Source organism: Cystoisospora suis (genome assembly GCF_002600585.1).
Source record: "Cystoisospora suis strain Wien I chromosome Unknown contig_1358, whole genome shotgun sequence".
Lineage (NCBI taxonomy): Eukaryota > Apicomplexa > Conoidasida > Eucoccidiorida > Sarcocystidae > Cystoisospora > Cystoisospora suis.
The window spans coordinates 5360-27422 of NW_027154158.1; the positions used below are offsets into that span (position 1 = coordinate 5360).

Genomic DNA, 22063 nt, shown 5'->3' on the forward strand with positions numbered 1-22063 from the left:
CTTCCCCACTCGAAAGTACGGATTCTGAGCTTCTACTTATTACGCGGAGGTAAACGGAGGTCGGCGAGGACCAGTAAATCCTGGATGAGCTTAGTCGCCGGAACAGTCTTCACGTGAACGCGTGCATCTCGTTCAGCGTGACATGGGAAGAGACGTCCTTTCTCTCGATTTTCAAGACCTGAGTGCTTGCTCGTACACGAAACCGTCTTTCAGTCTGTTCCTTCAGAAAACACTGCTAAGCTCTCCAGTGCGCCTTGCCTCTCCCTTTTACGTCGACTCACTACAAGCAAAGCTTCTCACTTTTTTACCAACGTTCCCGTCGGCATCTTTCCCGTATCTCTTATGGGGACGTCAGAGGGATTTATGGACTGCTTTACGGCGAATACGGGCCGAGGGGAGGACAGATTTGAATAGTTGCAGAGGCGTCGTTGGCAGAGGGAGACCGAAGAGATTCCTGGGTTCCTGTAGTTCTACCGTCGAAGCGAGTTAGGTCCCGAGTGCAATCCCCCCAAACGGGAACTTTCGCGTACGCTTGGTCCATCATGTCTTCTGCTCTCGTCATTCCCTCGCGTGCGCTTCTGTTTGTGCTTCACGTCTTCCCTTAAGCCCTTACACTTGCTATGACTAGTGATCTTGCAAACTGATCTCCAAGCATATCGAGGTCTGTGCATGTCTCGCCCATTGACGGCGTTTTAATGGCTCGGCCACACACATGGTTCTCTCACTCGCGTCTTCATCTCCCTGGAACTCCCGTTTCTCCGCGAACAAAGGCTACCTATTCTCTTCAAGAGTTACTTTCTTCTGTCACGTATCACCGAACTGTGTCGGACGACTCCTTTGTCGCTTTTCCTTAGAGACTGAGACAACTGGACTGCATGAACTGAAATGAACTTTGTTACGGAAGACGAAGAAATCCTTTCAATTCCAGAAGTCTCTTCTCCTTATTCACCATGGAGCCTAGGTTCCTAACTTCCTTCCGGAGACATTTGCATTCTCCTTGTCGGAGAAATGCCATGTCGTTTTCCATCCAGGGTGTATGTACACCGTTCTGTGGGAAGGTGACTCCATGTTTCTCTTCCTCAGACTCTAGCAGATCCTCTTTCCCACCATCCCAAGAAGGGAAGCTTTCTTACTTCCCTTCTTCATCCTTCCTTCGTCTCCAAAGTGGACATACTTCTTCATCTTGCTTATCTCTGTCTTCCTTGAGAAACCAGCGTCACTTCCAGTCTCCTTCTCTAGAGAAATCCACATCTCATCCCATCACTACCTCTTGCCCTGTCCTTTCTTATAGACTCACCTCTACTTCAAATCGCTTGCCTCTTACCTGTCATTTGTGTGAAACTCCGGTGTGCTTGGAGAGAAAGAATCGTCAAGTACACACTGTATTTACAATTCTACAGAGGGCAGTTGCCTACCCTAATCAGAGGGCCTCTGTGGGGATCGTCGATGCTCACACACTCTCTTCTCATTGGGAGAAGAAGTTTACAGGGCGCAGCTCCTTCCTCTCGCCTCCTTGTTCTCATTTTCATAGACCTGCAAAACGCTTCTACATCTCTTTATCCCGCAGCCGTCTAGAGCGCGCAGAACAGAGAGGGGGAAAGCACAGACAAGAGGGAGAGGAAGACGGAAATGCGAGACATGCCGATGTAGACAAAAGCCCGTCTGTCTATGATCTAGGCAAAGGCGAATCTTCTCCGTCTGTCACAGATACCATCCGAGAGTTGAGCCAGAGTGGTACCTTTCCTTCGCTTTCTCAAACAGACGATGCAGTAGGTCGGGCTGGACGGAGAGAAACTATCTCTCTTCAGGTGGCCACTCACATGCCTCCATGTATACACAAATGAGAGGGTGTGTTGAGACGTAACGTCTTTCTTCACATTACATGTTTTCCCCTCCTTTACAGAAAGGAGAAAGATCTACGGGCGTCCTCTCTGTCTTTCACTGTCTGATCGGCTCTGTCTCATTTCTACGGATGAAACCCTTCGCCTGTTTCTTCTGTCTCTCTTCCTCATGTTGTTGCAAAACCTCATCCTTTCTTTCTCTCACTCACATGCGTATCCGAGCGTATATGTTTCTACATACTATCGACTTCATGCATGTCCTATAGACTGAGGGGGTGTCATAAGGTCCCGACGAATGCGAATCCTTTCCTTCGCGGCTTTTGCTGGATCGACGTACCCCGCAGATGGCCCTGCACACACACAACTGCCTAGTCCCTGCCTTGAAGTATAGTCTCTTTATCTGCACGTGTATGGCAAATTTTCTTGAAGGAGAACTCAGTTAGCTACTCTACATACGGTGTCTTCGCTCTTTCCCTTCTTCCACACTTTGGTGAAGGCATGAGCTGGTACTTAGACCATGAATGCTGATCCGGATAAGCTTCGTGTCTGAACCAGTAGAAAGACCATCTTCCATCTGTGTTCGTTTCTATGCATTCTACGTCCCAGGCGGAGCGTGAGGCAGCTCGGAGAGAAGCTCGAAGACGGAGGAGGAGAGTCCTCGGAGTCTTTTCTGTATGCGCATGCCTTCCTGTCATTCTAGCAGCTGTAGGATTCCAAGCTGTCATCCAGGCGAAGCAGGGAGAACGGCAAGAAGCTTTGGATGCATTCACTGATGTGCAAAGTATCCTAGAAGCTGCCGCTGATGTGAGTCTCTCCGATCCTGAAGAAGTGTCGGGGCGAAGAAGAACTGTGTACATATATACAGGTATACAGGCCTGCATGTTACATGCATAAACAAAGAAAATCAAAGTAGCCCCGATGATTTGGGAGCTTGTCTTTTGCGACAGTTATCTACGCCTTGCATAGATGCGAATATATCTATACATATATGCATACATGCATGCAGATTCACAGTACAAAGCATGTTTACATGTACTCTTGGGGTGTGAATGAGTTCGCGCAAGGCTCGTTGGTGGAGACTGTCCCCGACCACGTGTTCTTTCAAGTGTGTGCATGCATAAGGTACGCTGGCGCGCTGCGAGGTCGTTCATCTACATGTGGTCCAGCCTCTTCGCTCTTCCCATCCTCTCATCTCCTTCCCACACTAACTGTCTCCCATCTTGCCCAGACTTGAGGCAGTCTCCTACAGCGCAGGATGAACTCCCCCGTGGCCTTCCCCTCGGTTTGCCTCTCAGCCTAGGTTAGTTCCCAATATTTGTCTATCAAGACAGACACACATGTGTCAGGGCCATCCACATGCTGCCCTACGTTGAAGATTCGTCTTTTTCTTTATCTGTACTCTCTATCTACAGTGAAAGCTCCTCCCTCGCCTTTGAGTAGAGCTCAGCTCCTGGCTGTGTTCTCTACCCATGCATAAAGGGCGATCGCTCTTCTGTACGTTTATTCTGTCTGTCTCAGGTTGTTGGGGGCAGTGGGATGTGCTTCTGTTTAACATCTGGAGAAGATGGCAACATCACAACCTCCGGTCAGTATCTATCTCTCTATTTATGACTAACTCTTCGGAGCGCTCCCTCCCTTTCTCTTCTCTCGGCTCTCGATAGTGTTGTTTCGAGTAGATACACACATAGCCAACAGGTGCTATCTCGATTGCACCCTGGCGTCATAACTTGCTCTCGTCTTTGTCAGCTTTTCTTGTTATTCCCAAGATTTCATATTCTCCGACCATGTAAAAGAGGGAGGATGTGAAGGAAGCTCAAAGAAGAGGAACAGAAGTTGCTTCTCGGGGTGGCACGGCACTGTTGTTTCACACAGTCTCCCTGATTGCGGCGCCTGTTGTCTCCGCAACGCTCCAGATGCCGAGGTGTATGTACAACACAGATATGTCACCACTGTCTACAGCATGTACGAATACAGATAGCTCGAAACAGGTAGCTAGATAGATAAGGTATTCGAGCGGAATCTATCTAGCTACCTGTTTCTAGTAGAGACACAAGTGAATACAATCTAGGTAGCTTTACAGAGATATAGAAAGGCACACGGCTACAGATTCCTCCTGCCTCCTGAGTGTGTAAGTTGCTATCCAACTACCGAGTGACGGAAAGAATGAAGATGTTGATTGACCTACTTTGTTCATGATCACGTTCAAATCAAAAGCATAGTTCAGTCTTAGGAAGATGCCGTTAATCCCTATGAACACCTGCAGGTCTTCGTCTTCACGTCCGTTCATCTTTTGGTATGGCATTCTTACTCTTCTTGTGCTATGTATTCTTACCTATGCAGTTGTAGCACATCCTCACTTACCTGAGGCCGCCTTGCTCCGTCTTCCTGAGAAACCAGTTGTTGAAGGAGTCAACAGCCCTCTCCTCAATACCCTCATGGGTAAGGCAGCTCTCGCCGTGCGTCCCTGTCATCTCCCACGTACTTGCAGATTCCACCGTACCTTCTGGAGACTCATTTGATACAGTAGCACAAGAAACCAAAGAGAGATGATCTTGAGTGCAGCATCGCATGGCGCCCGCCTCGCTCGCGCTGTCTGTAGAAATTTGAGATTCGATGTAGGTGGCTTTCTACTAGCACCTTTTAATAGCTAGTCTGTTACAGAGGCACGTTGGACTATTAGTAGGCCACCGTGGTCTTCGATTACACATACGTAGTACCTATTTATACATCTACTAGTCTCCGCAGACAGGGACGGAGCTCATTAGGCTTCTGCGGTTGGGCTGCGCCATTGCAGGAGTGATCAACGTTTCTGTAGAGGGATGGCTCAGAGCTGATAAGAAATGTTGCCTCCTGTGTTGTGAAGGACGCTGAGTGCTACTGGGTCTTTTCATCACGAGTGAGCGGGCACCTACCTATCTTCTTCAGTAGCGGTTCATCCCCAGCCCAGATGCTACCAGTACGAGGTTGAATGCTCTGTGACTAGCATTAGTGCCTCTGAAGTTCTTTGCCACTTTGCCGTAGTGTAGATGTATGTGAGAGAGCGTTCATTCTTTTCTTCTGTCTCCGGTATTATGTCCGACTCTTGTTTAAGATCGTGTCTCTCTCGCTGACGACGGAGGGTACTAGGAGCTCTCCCGTAGGAGGGATGACAGGTTATTCTGTCTTCAGTGCTAGTTTGTGCGCCAGGTGTGGCTGAGTGTTGACATGTTTGCAGCGGAGAGGAGTCATTTCTCTCTTCCCTTTAACTTCATCCACTTCGCGGTTGATCGGTCTGGACAGTTCTATCAAGCGTTCAGTGGTGGTGACGCAAAGAAGAAAGCAAGCGATTCAGGAAAACCCGGGAACTCTATGGCACCCAGTAACACTCAAAAGAGACATAGCAACATATCTCTCCTTTACGTCCAGCCTTCAAGGTATGAAGAAAGAAACACAGGCGGAAATCTTGGAGTGCAGAATGAGAAGATGAAGGCCATAACTCACGCTGTTTCCCATTACTGCCTATGTAGATATCTTATCTGGGCCGCAATGATGTGTAGTAAGGGCTGGGCAGGGGAGATTCTGAGTGCTACATGATCTGGCTTCCCTTCTTCTCGAGTTCTCACCTCGAAACATGAAAAGGGGAGAGGCCAAACTGCTCGGGTGAGGCAGTTTCAGCTCGAGAAGCATCCAGCAGTAGGCAACTTCTTGTTTTGCTGCTAGTAGAGTCGCAGCTCATCTATTATGTGCGAAGACACCGCTTTCGCAACTGCATGTTTAGTCTTTCTCACTGCACTTCCTGGCAAATATGACGCACGTAGACATTTTTTCGCATGCAGATTGTTGTGGATGACTGGACTATGGGTCACATCACTAGCACCTGTACTGCCTGGAAAAGTCGTGTGATCTCGGAATGTAAGAAAACTTGACTCCCTACTGTGGCATAAGAAGGTTGTGACTGATGGTTCTATCTCCTGCAGCCGGGCCAGCTTGACGTTGTCTGGAATCGCCGCCCCTGTGACATCTCCGGACTATAGGCGGCATTACTGGAGAAACAGCTGGCGGCTCATAGCACCTGGTAAGCAGGCGAAGGACTGCAAGGTGCTGTCCGCGTGCTTAGAGATGGTGTGCACAGGCGTGTCTTTGGAGAGTTCCTCTGCTCACAACTCCGGGCAACGAAACAGAGATAGGCTGTTTAGGCACGGGAGACACTGACACTAGAACGGTGGGTGGTATGCGGCGTGGTGTCAGTGCCAGTGGTAGGACTCTAATCAGAATATTACACACTACGCTCTATCTCTCATACGTTTCATTGTGTGGGGGCTTGACATAAAGCATGCCCTGACGCGGTGAGTTTCTGTGAAGAATTGCTGTACACTCTTTCGGGTTCTAGTTGAAGGCTCAGACGTGTCTGGGAGGGAGGGTCGGAAGAGAGAAGCATAGAAGCCTGAATATAAAAAGTTCAGTAGGTGGGGTGTGAAACTGAAGACTGGACTCTCTGTTTCATACAGCTCATTGCCGGAGGACAGAACCAAGAAGTGAGAGAACAGAAACCGGTTCTCTCATCCACAGACAGGCATGCCCGTCTGTCCAGATAATGGCTGAGGGTTGTGTGTTGCTTTGAACTGCTAATGATGGCGTGGAAATCTCCCTCAGACAGCAACGACAAGGAGTACGTGCTCATGAAGTTCGTTCCGACGTCACTCCAACTTCGCCTACCCGCAGCAGAAGGCCGCTTGGCCCGGGAGGGAATCACCTTACGCCGCGTTGTCTCGGATGATGACATCAAATGGACACGTGAACAGCTTCCCAGTCCTGAGCCTGTTAAAGTGAAGTCAGTTGTTTGAGTGCCCCTTATGTCTTTGGTTTTCCACGGCTTCCTCCCCAAGGAAAAGCCTCCGATTGAAACAAGAATATGGAGTCATTTACGAGGGCTCTGCTTACCCTGCCAGCGCATTCACCGGTGTGTCAGACGTTCTTTCCCAGGGCTCCTGGAGCCACTGTAGCCCTTCGAACACCATTTGCAACGCATCTTCAAGAAGCAACCAATCTGGTAAAGAGGCTCTCCCGCACGAGGGACAGACACTCTCTCTGGCTGCCTAGGGAGGATATCCGCTCCTGTGGTACGTAAAGGGATGAAAGCTCGTGACGGTCTCACGAGCGAGAGGATACGCTGGAGCGGGGTTGTACGCTGCGTTGAAACTTAAATGCACGCAAAGCCGTCCTAATCCCTAACCTGGGTACTTACACTCCATGGAGGCGGTCGTCCTGGGATGACCATGTGTGTGGGGTAACTGCCGGTGGCGCTAGTCTTAGATTGAAGAAACCCCCCATCATGGTCTCTACAAGAGTCGTCCATCTAGCGGCCAGAAAGTGAGTTGAGGTGAAGATCATACTGTGCGCCACTGGGGCAAATAACTTTCACACTGGCTGGCAGGCAGATGGCCGACCGCCGCGCCATCGCGGCACCCTCCCGCTCTCTGGGCTAGCTGAAGAGTATCTACCGTTGGGGAAAAGCTGGGACACACACAGGGACACCATCCACCCCGTGCACACACTTACACCGTGCCCACACATACCCGCATTGAGTGCCTAGACAGTTGCGCCTGTATCTTAGCCTCGAGTTTGTGTTGGGAGCGAGCATGTGCTAAGTAACTCTTCACATTGACTTCCATGTGAACAGCCTGCTAAACGGAACCCTGCGTCCGTCACTCGGCTAGCTGCCCCCTATGCCGAAGCACAGCCTCCGAGGAATGCATGCCAAAAGAGACAGCAGGCATCGACCTCGAAGAGAATCCGCGGGCGTGAACATGACAGAGCCCCGATTCACCGGCACCTGTGAAACGACGAAAGAGCAGCTCGTCTCAGCTGTGTGTGTGATCTTAATGGGACACCTACTGGCAGGACAATCTGCGGGCAAACTCGATTGACTCTTCCACACCCGAGATGTAGGTACGTGCACGCTCGGCTATACCAGTCTGAAAGAAAACCAGCTAAGAGCGTCCGGCCTCTAAAGAACGTTACTTAATGTGATTCTCTAGTTTGCATTCGCGAGCGAGTTATACTTTCTGCTGAAACCATTTTACATGTTACTTTCGATCTATGTATTCCGAACCAAGTTTACTTGCCGGAACATTCTAAACGAGCCGAGCAGATAGGCATGTCCCGGGAAACCGAGCTATCGGAGTGGCCTTCCGCCCTCGCTACAGCTTTCGTTTTCATCGGACCAGCTCATTCGCTTCCGACGCGTCAACACAGCTGAAGTTTGGAACGCTTGTTTACTGAGTGCCGGAGACACGCGTGGGTGCACGCCCGGCTAGTCCAGTTTGACAAAGCAAGCCAACATCTGGTCGCTCTCGTGCACCTTCCCTGTGATTTTCTAGTCCGACTTGTTGCGACGAAGTCTTTTTTCTGTGGTCTTATACATGTTTCTTTCTACCTTCGTACCAAACCGTGTTTTCTTGCCGAAACATTTAGTCACCTGCTGTGTGGATAGGCACATCCCGAGAAAGGGAACTACCTGATCGCCTGTTCGTAGCGCTTGTTCCTATCGCTTTCGGCGCGGGCACACGGCTGACTTCTGCAAGAGTCGCTGATAAACGTACCGTACGGAGAGAAGAGGACGGAAAATCGTGAGAGCCCCCCCAAAAAAGAACACTCTGAGGGAAAGAGGCCCGAAATTCGTAAAAGCCCGAATAAAAAGAAAGAACGCTTTTCTTTTTCGTGCTTATCAGAGGTGGTTGATCCACGCAAGGCCGTCGCGCATGCGACAGGAGAGGAGGTGCTTGCTCTTCCACCTTCTCCCACCAGGAGGGGATGGCGCGGTGGGCGGCAGCTATCGAGGTCGTTACTGCATAGGATAAGCAACCAACATCCCGGCCCCGTAGAATAGCAGTAGTAGGTCGAGGGAGATTGCCAAGACCAACTACAGTAGTGAGTGAGTGATCTCCGACGCGAGGAGGTGTAGGTGGCGGGCAGCTTCGCATTGTGGTAGTAGTACTACTACGTGGAGGGTAGTACGTACATACGGCTTCGGTGTTGTTCTGTTTTTGCACCGCGTTTGGGAGTTCTGTGACTACTGCATACCGTCAGCGTGAGTTATCTTTATCTGACAGATCTTTGGCGTTTTTTCTTCTAGGGTGGTGGTGCTTGTCGTACGGGAGGCTCGTGAGTCCATCATTTCCTGGAGGAGAAAAACAACCTTCCTGCTGTTCCTGGTCCTGCTGCTGCTTACTACGATCGTAGTAATTCGTACCGCGCGCGCATCGACAAATTGTTGCTGGGGCAAGCGACGCTCTTCCCACGGTCAGTCAGCTTGGCAAGAGCCACTTGTTCGGGTATCCGACGATTTTTCTTTTCCAGTTGTGAGAGGGTGTTTCTTTCAGTTGAGACAAGTGTCTTATCGTAGTTAATTGCACTCTTCTCTATTTTTTTCTCAAATGGCGATGCGGGGGAGCGTGGAGAGGGGGCGGTACCTCCAACAGGGTCCGTCTCCGGCCCACCATGGCGTTTTTCTCGATCGTCCCCGATATTCTCCGCTTAATGGAGATGAAAATAACATTGCCGATTTGTCTCCCCGTGGCCGTAAATGGGTTGAGGATGTCCATCCTTTATTGGAGTTCTTCAATTTCTCTCAGCGTGATGTTTATGCATTAGTCAAGAGCGCAGAATACGATCTCGACCGTGTGCAGCAGGCTGTTGCCGCTATTGTTGAAGAGAAGAAAGGACATGAACAGGGTTCATGGGAAGTTGTCAGGACAAAACAACAAAAACAGATGCAAAAGTCCGGCGGAAGTGGACCAGGTGGCGGGAATGCGTCTGCACACAGAGGTCGTGGCGGCGGAGGAGGCAACGGGTTCTCCTCGACAGCATACAACAACGGTCAGCCAGGCAGATTCATCAATGGCACAGCGTCAGCACGAGGTGGTGGAGGTAGAAGAGGAGGAGGAGGCGGCGCAGCATCACGAGGCGGAATGACGGGTAGACAGCAGACTCACGCACCTGATGGAGCAGTAGATCAACAACGTGGGGGACGTGAAGATGGCGGAGCACGAGGCTATCAAGGACAGAAGCCTGATGGCAGGCCCTCTGCTGGGCGACCTACAGGTGCCCCCACCCGTAAGTCTCACCTGTTTCTCGTTCCTGGTCTACACACGACCAGATACACTGGACTTCATATACTCATAGTATAGTGATATGATGTCTATCTATCTCTGTGTGTATTATGTATACGTGATGGATGCTTGTCAAGATATTTCACATGAGTCATGTAAAGGCTTTTCTTTATACGCGTTTGACAGAAGACACCAGCTAAGATATACGTTCTTTTATCTTTCTTTCTGGTTGTGTTCGAAAAAGTTGTTGGTTGGGCAGATTTTCTCTCCAGGCGGATAAAGAAAAGGAGGAGGAGGAGACAGCGGTTAACCCCGCAGCACTTGGGCGTTTTTCCCTCCCGTCACCATTCCGACACATACATGTATTTCATTGTGTTGATCATGACGCATGTGCCTAAATGAAGATGAAGACAGGTAGAATGGTCCAGCTCTTAGTCATGTTGTAGCGACTGCATCTATTTCCAGCTCGCCCTTAGTGGTAGGTAGGTGTCTCTTATGATGAGATTTGGCTCTCATGTCTGTCTTCGCTCATCTGTTTTCGGTGTCGACGGGGACTTGGTGTAAGGAATTTCCCATTCGACCGTTTTGGCTGTATGGATTGCCTGTATTCACATCCAAGTGCGGATGTCCATCTCGACAGTTAGGAATGGTTTGTATTTGCGTGCATGTGGGTTGTTGCAGAAGCCGGAGATCGTTATGGACAGGGAAACGGTATCGATCAAGAAGGAGGGCGAGGCGGTGGTCGAGGTTACTATTATGGTGGTGGGTATAACCGAGGAGGGGGAGGAGACAATCCGTATTCATCATTCTCATCTGGATCGGCAGGATCGATCCTAGGAGCTGGTGGTGGAGGTGCTGTGTATCGACGTAAGAATCTCTCAGGAGGAGGAGAAGGACATGCCGGAGGGGCTGTTGCAAGTACTTCAGCTAGTACGATGGCTACAACCACATCATCGACTAATAAGACCTCCCCAACCCAGCAGCAGCAGCTAGCTCCATCATCATCCGCGAATGATTGGGAGTTAGATGATCTCGAGTCAGAATGGATCGACGCAGCAGCATCCTCGTCTTCGTCAGCTCCTTCGAATGTCACCTCAACGTCGCCCATGCAACAGACACCCCAGCACCAGAAAGTCTCTCCAGGGGGAAGAGGACATGAACAAGGTTCGTCTCTCTCTCCTCCTGCTAGTCATAACAGAGAAGGAGCACGGAGCAGTAAGTTGTTGGTCTAAAGCATATCTGAAGAAGAAAAGAGATCCGTTTTGGGGTGACTGTGTTATATATGTACACGGCCATCTATCTATGTATGTACAGGGACTGCCAGTGAGTAAGTCGTACGTTAGGTGTGAGTGAGAGGTTTCCTTAGTTTTGTCCTCTGTCTGGGTCAGCTGTCTTTCTTTTCTTACAGAGCAAATGTTCTTTGGTGTAGTTCGTGCATCTTCTCTTGAATAGTCACTATTGGTACTCGCCAGCTCTTCATTGGATGGGTGATATCTAGAGACATGTCTGTATCTGTCTGTTTTGATAGGGTCTTTTTTCTGTTCTGTAGCAGGTAGATAATGTGGAGGGAGATACATATACATTTCAGGTGGTTGTGTCGGTAGGAAGCCTTCTTGTATAGCCGTGTATAAGGCGGTGGTGGTGTGTGAGTTTTGTTGAATGCGTGAGGATGGGGTGGTCACTGTCAATATGAAGCCATCGGTATTCTGTGTTTGAGTAGACGTCACTGGTGTGTTGCGTGTGCATGTGAAGATAATGCTGCATAGGTCTGTGCCGTTAGAGGAGAGGTCAAGATACAGCGGACAGAGTCTTCATCTCCATATAGAGCTCTTCTCTTTGTCTATTAGAAGAGGCATTGATTTCCCGGTATGTGTTTCATGTGGTGGTTTTTCTGCAGAGTCTCGTGATGGAGGAAAAGCTCGAGGATCATCGAATCGTCGTACAGGAGCAGGAGGGCCATATGGCGCTGTACGGACACCTGAGAATGCAGCAACAGGAGGGGCTACGAAACAGCAGAAGGACGGTGGACCCTCAACAACCGCGTCACAAAGTCGACCGTCAACAGGTGCTCCTTCTGGTGGAAGTCGGCCTGGTTCAAGCGAAGGTTCACCGACTACAGCTTCAGAGAAGCAGGAACATGCTCCTGAAGCAGAAGTATCTTCTTCATGGGCTGCGCGTCTTCTCCAGAAGAAGAAACCCGTGGTCTCGCCTGCGTCGTCATCACCGGCTTCTTCGTCAGCGGGAGGTACGACTACCACGGCTGCAACGGTAGGCGGTGCTCTGTCCCCTCCACCACGTGCAGATTCAGCAAGTCCCACATCGGTATCAGAAGGAGAAGGACGGCGTACACCCTCCACCGGAAGTCGGAAGCAAAGACAGGGTCGCCACGAACAACCGTCTGCTGAGAGACCTGATGGTAGAGCAGGAAAAACCTCGTCACGGGGTGCTACACCAAGAGGTAGTGAGGAACATGGAGATACAGCCAAGAAGATGACAACAGGCGAAGAGGCTAAGAGGTCACCAACACCACGACGAGAAGAGATCTCGCCAGAGACAGGACATGATGATGGAGATCTTAAGAATCGGGTGAAGCGTGAGTCTGGTGGAGGAGATCAGCCAAGACAGCAGGGGAAAGGCCTTGCTGGCGCTGGAGTTCCTTCTCCAGATCGAGATGATACAGGGTCTTCTTTCCGTCCTATTATTGACGTGAAGAGTTCTGGAGGAAGTGGCGGTGATGCAAGTGGAACTCCTGTAGTACGTATCTTACCTGCAGAACAACCACCAACTACCGCATCATCATCATCCTCATCGAATGTATTTGCTGCTGGGCATCACCCACAACAACAGGGAGGAGGAGGAGAGGGAGCGAGTAGCTTTGGGAAAACGCAGCCACCTGCTAGTCACTCAACAGCAGAAGGCGGAGGTGGTGGGTCATCGTCAGCAACAGCATCCGTTCAGGTGAATCCTGTTGTGATTATGCCTCAGCATCGTGTAGGAGGTGTTCTGATAGGAGGAGGAGGAGGCGAGTGTGGCATCTCAACTGCCACAGCGTCCTCTCACCATGGTATCCTGGTAGGAAGAACGACCACAGATGGTGGTGACCACACCCATGCCCCTACTCACCCTCATCATCTGGCAAGTCCTCCAGGTGTATGTATGGATCCGACCACCGGGGGAGCCTTAATAGGGACCACCTTTCATCATAGTCATCCTCATCATCAACATCCTCAGATGATGACGGCGGCAGCACCAGGGGGAGCGAGTACGGATACGAGCAATAGAGGAGTTGTTATGATGGAAGGTGCTATAGCTGAAGGAGGTGCAGCAGCAGGAGGAGCAGGAGGACGCCTAGGGGGTCGTGATGCGAATAATGGCTTACTCATACTCCGGCCAAATACCCATACACCACCAGGGAGTGGTCATCACCACCATCATCTACACCATGGTGTAGGAGGAGATGTGAGTGCGACGACTGCAGGCCATCCTCATCAACCTCCATACTATGAAGATAATCTTCTCACCTTTGGAACAGTTGAACTGCGATTCTGTGGAGGGGGGACAAGAATGACAGCTTCAACGACAACTACAGTCTCAGCAGCTTCACCCCCATCTCTTCAGCAACACCAACAGGCTCCACCCCCCCCTACAAGTAGCAATACAGGGAATGTGCCGCTGCCACCACCTCATGCACAAGGAGGTGCACCTCCCTCTCATCAGCAACAGCAGCCTCTCCCGCCATCTCATATGGGTTTAATGTCGTCTTCGGTTGTGGCAACTTCGGCGCCATTGGATGCGAACACGGCCCCTCCTGCTACTCCCGCAGCAAGCGGCGGTGGAGGTGCCAGTGAGAATGCAGCAATGGCGTCAGCCACCGCTCCTATGCAAGGAGGAGGTGGTGGAGGTAGTCAGATGGTCCGAGGGGACGGCACAACAGATGGACTCATGGTGCACCATCCTGGGATTATAGGTGGAGATATGATGAGTGGACATGCTGCAGGAACCCACGCACATCACCATCATCAGCAGCAGGCACCTCCTTCTCATGGTCATGAAGATATGATAGGCCTAACAGGGTCTTTGCCGACCCAAGGTGGAGAAGGAGGTGCTGGTGCGAGTACGAGCAGTGGAGTTGTTCCTTCAATGATGGTCGGAACATCCCATCATCATACTCAAACAGGGGGTGAGACCAACATGACTCTCTCTGATCCAGCCATCCATCACCATCATCGGAATGCTCGCATGCCTACCTCATCACGGAGGTGGTAGCGGACGTTAGTAGCAGCAGGAAGCGAAGAGACCAGTATCTCTGGTGCTCCACTTAGTGGTAGTGGTAATGTCCCAGCAGGAGGAGCAGGATCAAAGGTAGTTGGTCTAGTTGTATGCTCTACTGGTGGCGGTGTAGCAGCTTGTCCGAACAGTCAACGTAGTAGTAGTGGTGGTGCCGGTGGTAGTCATGTTGCAGCAGCAGGAGGAGCACCACAACCGCATCATTCCTATCAAGGACGCGGATCATATCCTTCTCATCGTGTGTTTGATGTTCCTGTAGGAGGAGGCAATGCTAACGAGTTTGCTCTGAGCTCATCGTCTTCACCCCCCAAAGGTAGCAGCCGCAGCGCAAGTGGTGGTGGTGGTGGTCGAGCAGCACCAGCAGCAGGTCTGATTGGTGGTGGTGGTCTTCATCAGACTTCAGCATCGTCATCATCTGGACATGACAGCAGTAGTGCGATGTATGGTGGTGGACGTGACGCGAGTGCTAGTCGTGGCCATACAACAGGAGGACAAGGCGGAAGTGGATCTCTACGAAATGTTTCGTCTCGAGGTGGAGTAGGTGTGAATCCTCATCATAGTGGTGGTCGTTACTCTCAGCAGCCACAACAGACAGGAGGAGGTCGTAGTGCAGGAGTAGGTAGTAGTAGTAGTGCAACTGCACCAGGAGGAAGTGGTGCTGGTGGTGGTGGTGCTGGCGTTGCCGGATCATCATCATCGGGGACATCATCTTCCCAAGGGGGAAGTTCCTCACGATACCTTGGATCTTCCTCTACACGAGGTACTAGCCAACAGCACCAGCAGCAGCAGCAAGCACCACATCATCAGATGGTGCACCACCATGGTGGAGGTAGTGGCGCTAGTAGTAGTAGCGGTGGTGGACTGGTTGATCCTATGGCACCACCAGCATCGTATACTCCTTCGGGAAGCGGGGTAGTAGTAGATAGCAAAGCATCACAGCAACCACCGTCTCATCATCATCATAGTCAGGGTGGTGGTGGTGGTTCTCGTGGAGGTCATAGCTTAGGAGGAGGAGAATCAGGAGGAGCTCATCCTGGTAGCAGCGCAGGTCACCATCATAGACAACAGCAACAACAATCGAACGTTCAAGGCGGTGGAAATCGACGGAACGGAGGCGGTGCTGGTGGTGCATACGGAGGCGGTGCTGGTGGTCAATATGAGGGAGGTCACCATCACCATGGAGGTCATCATCATCATCCTCACCATCATCATCAGGCGTCACGCAAAGGTGGGGGACAGAACCATTCTCGAGGAGATGACCCTATGATGAGATCGTCTCAGACGGGTGGAGATAGCCATAGCAGCAATGTGCATGGAGTTGACCCATTATACTACCCTTATGGAGGTCATAGTCATGCAGCCTCAGGAAGTAGAGGGAGTCCAGGAGGTTCAAGTGGTGAGTTCAATAGACTGGGAGGAGGAGGAAGTGTGAGTGGTGATGGGTCACATCAACATCATTCTCATCCTCATCAGCAGCAGCATCCTCATCATCTGAGTAATGCTGCTAATGCTGGTACAACGACCACCCATGCAAATGTTTATGGTCCCTCTACAGGTGAAGATCCTGCGACGGCGGCCGGTATACCCCATCATCAGCATTCTCCACCACCATCATCGTCACCACCTCCATACAGCGCTGGAGGAGGAAATGCTGCTTTGTTTTCTCCCCATCAAAGAGGTGGTGTAGAGAGTAGTAGTGCCAATCACCATAATAGTGGGGATTCCTACCGTAAGAAACAAGGTGGGGGTAGTGGTAGTGGTGGTCATGCGCAGCATCATCACCACCAGCAGCACGCGCATCATTCCTCTCACCGTACGGGTGGTGGCGCGAATCATCATAGTAACAACCCTGCTAATAGTGGTAGTGGCACAGGAGGAGGGGGAGGGGTCTCATCATCTTCAGGTGGCTGGATGTCTCATCAGAATTCAATGGAACATCTTATGGTAGGCAGTAATACGAGTGGTGGTGGTGGCGCAGCAGCAGCAGCAAGTGGGAACACTACAGGCTCTCGAGGGGGGGTGCCTCCTCCTCAAGATCAGTTTGACAATCCACATCATCATCATGCATACCTTCATCACCATCATAGTGGTGGGGGACAAGGTCTTCTAGTGGCAGGTGGTAGTAGTAGTAGTGCTAATGGTGGTAGTGGTGGTGGTAACACTAGCAACGCCCCGGCAACAGCAGGGGGTGTGGGAGGTCAAGGTAGTAACCCTAACAATACGAGTCGCCCGCCACCCCCACCTCCACCATCTTCAGACGATATCACTCATTCTCAATCTTTCTTTAATTCTCCTGAAGCAGCGTCTCAGAATGCGGTGTATGGAGCGAATCAGCATCATCACCATCAGAGAGACCATCCATCGAGATCGTCTCATCATCATCATAATAGTGGTAGTGGCAGAGCTACCACTAGTACGACTACTACAGGGGCGGGCGGCGGCGCCTCGGGATATGGTGCAACGAACAAAGGAGACGTGATGATGCTGGGTGGAGGAAACACCTCCAATTCACAGCAGCATCCTTCTCTAAGTGGAAGTGGTGGTGTTCTTTCATCCTCAACGAATAATACGCCTGTTGTCGTAGGGAACAACAACCCTTCGCCTACTACTACTACGACGACTGCCGCCGGTCTAAGTCAAAGTCATCCAAACGGTGGAAGTCTTTCAGCCCAAATCTCTTTCACACCACCCCCAGGATTGGTCCCAGCCATGTCCAGTAGTAGCAATAATAATAGTAACTCGGGAAGTGGAGCTGCTCCTGCTGCGACAGGCCCTGGCGCACAGACGGCTGGAACGACTGCGACGGCTATGAATTCTCAGCCACAGCCAGGTGCCGCTGGTGGTGGGACATCGGCGTATTGTCAAGGCTATCCAACGGGATTAGGGACGGCAACAGCTGCAGGATATCCTCACTATGGCAATATGTACTACGGACATCATCACCAGAATATGGTGAGACCCCTCGAGCGAAAGAGGAGAGCATTGCATGAGGAAGTTCAAGATACAATGGGTGTGTGTGTTGACCATGAGATAGTAGAAAGAGAGATAGATGTACGGGGGGGATGGGTTAGATGAAGAAGAACGCCTTGGAGATGTTTGTTTTTTCTCTTATTCATGGTTAGGTTTTCGTAAACGTAGAAGTCAAGCTTCTGTTCTCCCTGTGTCCCTTCATGTCTTGTTTTCTTTCTTCTTTCTCTTCTTTTGCTTCAGATGCCTCATCATCATCCTCACTTTGGCGTGGTATCAGCAGCGACAGCGCCCCCATATTCTCAAGCAGGAAAGACAGCAACAGGACAGACTTCCACGACGGCAGGAGGTCCACCACCTCCCGGTGTAGGTGGATATCTCGGATATGGATTCCCTCATGATCATCATCATCATCATGCACAGTATGATGATCGTACCGGAGCGGGTCCGACTCCTACGACTTCGAATAATCCAGGAGGAGGTCTGATGGATATGTCGTCTTCTGGTATGATGAATCATGTCCATCAACACCACTCGACAGTTGCCAATCCGGCTGTAGCAGCATCGAGTGGTCGAGGGATCTCGTCATCGGCAGTGTCAGATCTTCACAACCCTAATAATGGTAGTGGTGGAGTAGGCAGTGGTAGCGGTGGCGCAAGTAGCTCATGTGGGGCTAGCGGCGCATCACCGTCTTTCAATAGTACGAACCCCACCAATAATAGATCATCTTCATCTGGTGGTGTCTCAGCCAGTACGGGTGGCAACAGTAATGTATCATCATCTTCATCAGCAACTGCTTCTTCGTCGTCTTCACGAGATCAGCATAATGCTACCAACAGCGGCGGTAGTAGTAATAGTAGCGGCTCATCTGGAGGAGGAGGAGGTGGAAGTAGCACCAACCCCAATAGTAGTAATATGACAGGAGGAGATCATAGTGCAACGACAGGAGGAGGGGCACTCCTGTCGAGCGCACAACAGCAGCTAAGAGGTGGTGGGAGTTCGGGCGGCAACCATACCAGTAGTAGCCCCTCAAGGGGTGGAGCGAATGCAAATCATAATCCGACGAACTCGGGCCTAGGGACACCAGCAGGAGGAGAGAGAGGCGGTGGACGAGGGACAACTGCAGGAAATGGAGGTGGTGCAGCAGGAGGCTACGGAAATCAAAATGCCTCATCAAGTGGTGGGGGTGTTGGTGGATATGGAAGACACCAACATGTAAGTCTTCATACGTACATGAAGGGATATAGATATGCATGATCGTCATGTGATAGGTGGAAGACGTTGGTATCCGCCCGCCCGCGCTAAGGGTTGGAATGTGAAGAAGATAGGTTTCTGGTCTTTCCTAGTAGCGACGAAGATGACTTCGTCTTTGTACGGACAGATAGCACTCGATGTATGTTGTTGTCACATCATCAGTTCATAGTGACACCGACAGAGGATTTCTTCAAAACGTACGATAGTTCATTCAGAAGGGTCTTTCTTCTAGATAAGGTGTATTCTGTGTCTGTTGTGCATCTTATACATGAGATACGTGCAAGATGCACAACAGACAGAACCCACCACAGAGGGTTGAGGAATGACAGGTTATCGTCATTAAGATGATTCTCTTCTTATATAGCTTTCCTGTGTACATACGTCCCGATATTGGTTTATCTGTATTGTCGTGTATGTGGGGTACTGAACGTTGTCTCTCTCAGAACCACGCTGGAGCAGGATCGCTTGTATCACCGCCGGGGTCTTCAGGTATGACTCCTTACGGATACTATGGGGGAGCAGGGGGTGGCTCTTCCACATCATCCGGTGGTGGCACAGGAGCGGCATCTACCGGGAGTGGCGCTAGTGGTGGTCTAGGAGCAGCAGGAGTCGGTGGGGGGTGCGGTTCCCCCCAACCGACAGGTAATGCGGCTGCTCCAGGAGGAGGTGCTGGGGGTGATGGCTCGAGAGGAAGTTTCGGATCGACTGCAAATAGAGGTGCTGGGGGTGGTCTCGTCTCTCAAGGTGGACACACGTCTGTGTCTAGTCAGCTAGGCATGGGTCTCGGGGCTGCAGCAGGAGCTGGTGCGAACAATGGCTATGGAGGAGCCGGACTAGGTGGGGGTGGAAATACAGGATACGGAAAGAACCAAGGATACGGAAATAAACAATAGTAAGTCTTCGGCGTAGATTTTGAAAGAATCAAACGTCTCCCTCTTGTGTCGTTTCTCATTGTCCGTGCGAGGTACTGAGAGGCTCGTGTAAGATAGCTAGCTACTCATGTGTGTCACGTATCCATCTCTCTGTCTCAGCAATGCCAACGGAGTAGGCGTACTTCTTTCTTCAGTCATGGTTGGATAGAATCTTACGGGCACCTTGTAGGAGTCCAGCCGTAGTAGAGGAGAAGCGTCTCCTAGTATGTTGTCTTGTTCCTGACTGATTCGACCCCCGTGTTCGTTATCTTCAGGTGTGGAGTAAACGAGATGCTTTTATGATCTGATGCATAGTAGTAATAGTAGGAGTGTAGCGGGCTTCTCTTTCATGCGCCCTACTCTAAACAGATGCCTTTTTCCCCAGAGGGCGTTTTCATCCCTGACAGCTGTGTGTTTGCGTATCATGTAGCTAGAGACAAATGGCTCGTGGCTCTGTATGAACCCCCACCGTTAGCGTAGTAGTGATAGGAGGGAGTAGTAGCAACCCACATCAGACAGGAGTCGTCTTGTCAGACATAATAGATCCAAACTACCTATCACCGTAGTTTTAGCCGCCCATGGTGTTTGAGGGGAAAGTTGTATCGTTCGTTGTTTATGTGGTGTGAATCTCTTCTTCATTCCTTTTTTTGCAGCTCTGGGGGTGGTGGCTCATATCACCAACGTCTTGGGAATGGTGCACCATCTTCTTCAGAGCATCATCATCAAGCAGCTGCGGCGGCAGCAGCTGCAGCGGCTGCAGGGTACTATGGTAACTATGGTGGATATGCACAGTACGCACATCCCCCTGGATTGGGCAGTAACTTCTATCAGAACAACTTCGGTATAGGCCAAGCTGCTGCGGCTGCGGCTGGTAGCTTCGGCAATCAGGGTCGACCTAGCTACGGAAGTTACGGCAATCCAAATATGTGGAGTTGAGAGAAGGTAGCATGGGGAGAGAAGAAGGGGGGGTGGTGGTAGGGACAGAGAAGAGAAGGAAGGATGAAGGAAAACAGGGACCGAATGATGTCTCTGGTTGTGTCTATTCTGTGCTTGATGAAGATGAAGTATCTCTCTCCTCCTGTTGGAGAATGCAGTGAACGCACGCATGCAACGTATAGAAATAAAGAAAGAAAGAGAGAGGGATGGATGCATCATAGTCGTGTGGCTGTCTCCATAGAGAACAGATGGGTGATGTCCAGGTGGGTCGGTGTTGGACTGTGTGAAGTAGTGAGACGCCACCCTAAAAGGGGTACAAAGTTAAAGAATTGGATGGTGATGTATGATGGATGAATGGCGATGAAGAAGAAAACGAAGAAGAGATGGGGAGGAAGAAGAAGTGTCCTCTGCCTTAGGTGGTGTGTGTTACCTTTATGAAGTGCAAAACGAGAAAGGCTTGCACAGCAAGAAGATAAGGCTAAAAGAGCAGAGCGTCTAAAACTCGCTCTATTGGTGAATGCTGTTGAGTGAGCTGGAAGATAATGAGGAAGATTCGCGAAGATGATGATAAAGAAAGATCTTGAGCGTAAAACCCTTGAAAAGCGCAAGGAGTTGTTTGAAAGAAAGTCCATCCACCATTCCTATTGTTGTATTGGTGCCCATGCCTCTTCTGTCATATATGCTGCTAGCTGATGATGCGGGCGACGAAGAGTCGCCCATGCCTAATCTATCTATCTCTCTATGTATATCTTTACATAAGACGCCAGGAGGGGGCGTCTATGATAGACGATGAGTTTCTTTCTGAACGGCAAAGACGCATGTGCTGTGCGGTTTTCGCGGCGGTAGTCATGGTTGTATCTAGAGGGGAAGTACATCGGGGATCAACCGATCGATCGAGCCGATGGACTGCGGCACCAGAAGAAGCAGAAACGCAGCAGCCAGAGGTGTTCTATGGGCACCCTGCTGCCTGTGTGGGACACGCGATCTGATAAAGGCCTTGTACCGTGCTGTGAATCTAAATGATATGGAGTGAATGGTTTGGATGGATGAACGAATCCGGGTCTTCTCCATGACGAGAAAAGAAAGGGTATAAGAAATAGATGGTGATGATGATGAGCGGACGATAATCAGAAGAAGAAAAGCAAGTTTTCTGAAAAAGGGATAGGGATAATGGTGAAGACGACAAAAGATAGAAGATCTAAGCTGTCTCCAGTACACCACCGCCAGGAGCAGCCAAGAAAACGAGCTTCGTCCCCGTTGTATGTATGATGATCGATCTTACTACTACTATCTAGTAGTGATGGTGTTTGAGAAAGGCGATACATATACATCTATGACTTGAGTGAGCTTCTTCTCATTTCGTTGGTTTTTTTTGGCGTTTTCCCTCATTCGTCTTTTTCTTTTGCATCATAGGCCTACGATGAGTGAGTGATCGTGACTATTCCGAGTTGTTCTTTTTCCTTTCATCCTCTCAAGAATTTGTTTTTTTGTAGGATGCTCAACATCCTACGGGGAAATCTCTCTATTAACTATCTATCTACTCACCTTTCTATTTATTTATCTACCTGTCGTCGTCTTACTGCCGTTGAACTGTACGCTATATACTGCCTCTAAATCTATCACTGCTTCGTTTTTCTTGTTTCGTACCAGAGAAGGAAGGAAACTGACAGAAACTGACTTGTTGGGCCGGTTCGGCCATTCATTCATTTTAGTTTCGAAGTTATGCATATACTGCCTCGAAGACCATGCTTCGAGGAAGCAGCCACTTCACTTTCTT

At 50.3% G+C, this 22063-nt stretch overlaps 2 protein-coding genes across 2 annotated transcripts in view; both read left to right on the plus strand.

The window, feature by feature from the left end:
- The window catches only part of CSUI_003139 (uncharacterized protein), a 7252-nt gene extending 337 nt beyond the window's left edge, over positions 1 to 6915 (plus strand). Inside the window, exons 1-7 of the mRNA XM_068063337.1 lie at positions 1 to 1769; positions 2448 to 2645; positions 3360 to 3426; positions 4182 to 4280; positions 5056 to 5254; positions 5798 to 5895; positions 6474 to 6915. The exon at positions 1 to 1769 is cut by the window's left edge and continues 337 nt beyond it. Of these exons, the coding sequence (XP_067924683.1) occupies positions 951 to 1769; positions 2448 to 2645; positions 3360 to 3426; positions 4182 to 4280; positions 5056 to 5254; positions 5798 to 5895; positions 6474 to 6664 (1671 nt within the window). The 5' untranslated portion in view covers positions 1 to 950 and the 3' untranslated portion in view covers positions 6665 to 6915. The remainder of the gene's footprint in view (positions 1770 to 2447; positions 2646 to 3359; positions 3427 to 4181; positions 4281 to 5055; positions 5255 to 5797; positions 5896 to 6473) is intronic.
- Positions 6916 to 8726: 1811 nt separating this feature from the next.
- On the plus strand, positions 8727 to 22022 carry CSUI_003140 (uncharacterized protein). The gene is made up of 7 exons (XM_068063338.1): positions 8727 to 9935; positions 10613 to 11146; positions 11829 to 14111; positions 14334 to 17170; positions 17429 to 18400; positions 18883 to 19331; positions 20004 to 22022. The coding sequence occupies exons 1-7, from the start codon at positions 9257 to 9259 to the stop codon at positions 20284 to 20286; spliced, it is 8037 nt and encodes a 2678-aa protein (XP_067924684.1). The 5' UTR covers positions 8727 to 9256; the 3' UTR covers positions 20287 to 22022.
- The last annotated feature ends 41 nt before the right edge of the window (positions 22023 to 22063 follow it).